This window comes from Athene cunicularia (assembly GCF_003259725.1).
Source record: "Athene cunicularia isolate RWA chromosome 18 unlocalized genomic scaffold, athCun1 chr18_part1, whole genome shotgun sequence".
NCBI lineage: Eukaryota > Metazoa > Chordata > Aves > Strigiformes > Strigidae > Athene > Athene cunicularia.
In genome coordinates, this window is record NW_020799123.1 from 10,605,507 (window position 1) to 10,607,920 (window position 2,414).

Here is a 2,414-nt window from a genome sequence, read left to right on the forward strand (position 1 = left end):
CCCCCCCCTTTTTTTTTTTTTTAAACTTAAGCCTTTGTGGAGGCTCCTGTTTTCGGTGCTGGCAGAGCAGGAATGCAGCAGGGACGCGGGGTGCCTGGCTGGTTGTGAGGGATGGAGAGCGGGGCGGTGGGAGGACTTTGCTGCTCACTTAAACCCGGCTGGTCCCCTCCAATCCCTGTGGGGGCAGGGAGGTGGAAAGTCCATTAAAAAAAAACCAAAACCTGCCGAGCCTGCTGGCACATTCCTTAGGCCCCCAAGTCCTGGGTAAGTGGCCCTAATTATTAAAATCAGCAGTCCTTATCAGATGACAAGGCCTTTTGCTTTGATATACAAAGGCAGAAACTTAACAACCCCATCTTTCCCGGGAAGAGAAACAAAATACGCACCTTAACATGAGACTTTCAAACCTCCCTGCATAATCCCCTTATCACCTGCCGAAGATATGTATATTGATCCTGGCTGGGAAGTTGGAGTAATGGGAGGTAGCAGGCAGGGGATGCCCGGTCCCCCCCTCCCTGTGTGGTGACCTCGCTGCGGTGACCCTGTTGGGATCCGTCGCACAGCTCACTCACTGCTCTGTGAATTTTTCACGCGGCCACTTTTGGGTACTCAACCCAAACATCCAGGCTGGGCTTTGGGTTTGCTTCTCCAAGTGCAGCCAAAGGTGTTGGTGTCAGTAACCCACGTGCCCGTTAGCACAACCCACTTCTCCTGGCCTCGCATCCCCCATCCTCCTCTTCCCCGCCCAGCTCTGTGCACAAAACCACAAGTGGAACAAGAAGTAGTTTCTTCTGAAAATGGGCCTTTTTATTGCATGCTTTTATGATGCCAGGAAGATGACACCCATCTTTGGGAGGCCGAGCCTGAGACAGCACATTTCAGCCCTGTCCTGCCTCCCCTAACGCCTGGTGGTCCCGCTCCAGTAATTTCAGGCAGTTCTCTTGTTTCAGGCATCCCAGATACCGTAACTTGTATTCCCAGAGGGGCCCTAACTCCTGTCCTCAGACTAGACTTAAGCATTTATTAGCTGGTGCCTCAGTGGCTTTCAGGGGGACTTGAGTTACGAATTTCTTGATCTTTTGCCTGCCGATGCCAACAGCAAAACTGCTGACCTCCGCGGCGCAGCATCAGGCTTTAAGGACCAAGTTTTTGAAAGTATGCAAGTATGTAGAGGTGCTTCCTGGGTTTTTCTACAGCATGCTCCCGGTGGCAAAATCAACATCTTCAAAGTTGCGCTTCGGGTGTGTCTAGACAAAGTGTGACCTGGTTGCTGCTGCTCTGAGCAGGAGATGGTTTTGGCTTCTAAAGAGGTCGAGCAGTCAGCGTGCATGGTTCCCGTAAGGAGTGTGCTACCATGAAACTTGTGTCCTTTTCTCTAGCCCAAGACTGGCTGGTAACGAGGTCCCTGTTTTGCTTGTCCCTAGGTCCTTCAAGAGGAACGATCCCATTAACCCGTACCATGTGAATTCTGGCTATGTTTTTGCCCCAGCCACCAGCGCGAATGATAGTGAAATATCCAGTGATGCCCTGACGGACGACTCCATGTCGATGACGGACAGCAGCGTGTGAGTATCTCGTGTTGGCCGGGTCCTTTTGGGATGTGCCATCCCTGACTCGGCAGTGCCGACGCACCACGGGGAGCGATGGGTCCAGGCTCATCACCCAACTTCTGCTCGCCCTTGGCTAGGGGCTGCCGAAACCGAGGTGTGTGCCCAAACCGAGACGTGTCGCAGGGTATGGTAGCCTCGCTCTTTGTGCAGTCGCCGGAGGTATCGGATGGAGCAGAGTAATGAATCCCTCTATTGCCATTTTGCAACTGAGCAAACTTGTTTTCTCCGATGCTAATGGTGGTGCCTGACTAACCCAAGGAGCGTATCTCCCTGAGCCTTTGTCTTAAGGCCAGGCTTCCTTAACTAGTTATCAGTCATCAAAGAGGAGGAGATTACTTCCTGTAGGAAGTACTTTCTGTAATTAAGGTTTGTCATTAATGTTAGAATGTACATTAATAGGGCCAGTGACCTGAAGGGGCAAATAGCTGCTCATCTAGTGTGGCTGGGGCAGTCTTCAAAGAGCCATTTGAATGGAGCTACATGGATCAGGTCTGGGTGTTTCAGGAGTGTAGGGATGAGAGATGATGCTGTGGCTGAGCCCAGGAATTGTCTTTTCCTCCTGATTCTGCTGAGAAGTGTGCAACTGGGAGCAAGGGACTGTTCTTCCTCAGTTTGCTTTCCCCAGCAGGAGAGAAATGGTGCTTTTGTGTCTGAGGGTAGAGGAGACAGTAAGACTCACTTAGTGCTCCTAAGGACCATTTTTTTCAACTGGGCAGAAAGTAGATGTTGCCTTTTGCTTTTCATGATCTTCACTTAAGTACAAGTGAAGCCCACCTGTAAACAGAGTGCTGCATTCCTGGTCTT

The 2,414-nt window shown here is 51.1% G+C and overlaps 1 protein-coding gene across 1 annotated transcript in view; it reads left to right on the forward strand.

Annotated features, from left to right (window-relative positions):
• Positions 1 to 2,414, forward strand: part of AXIN2 (axin 2) — a 20,359-nt gene that overhangs the window by 5,617 nt on the left and 12,328 nt on the right. Inside the window, exon 2 of the mRNA XM_026861305.1 lies at positions 1,425 to 1,565. Within this exon, the coding sequence (XP_026717106.1) occupies positions 1,425 to 1,565 (141 nt within the window). The remainder of the gene's footprint in view (positions 1 to 1,424; positions 1,566 to 2,414) is intronic.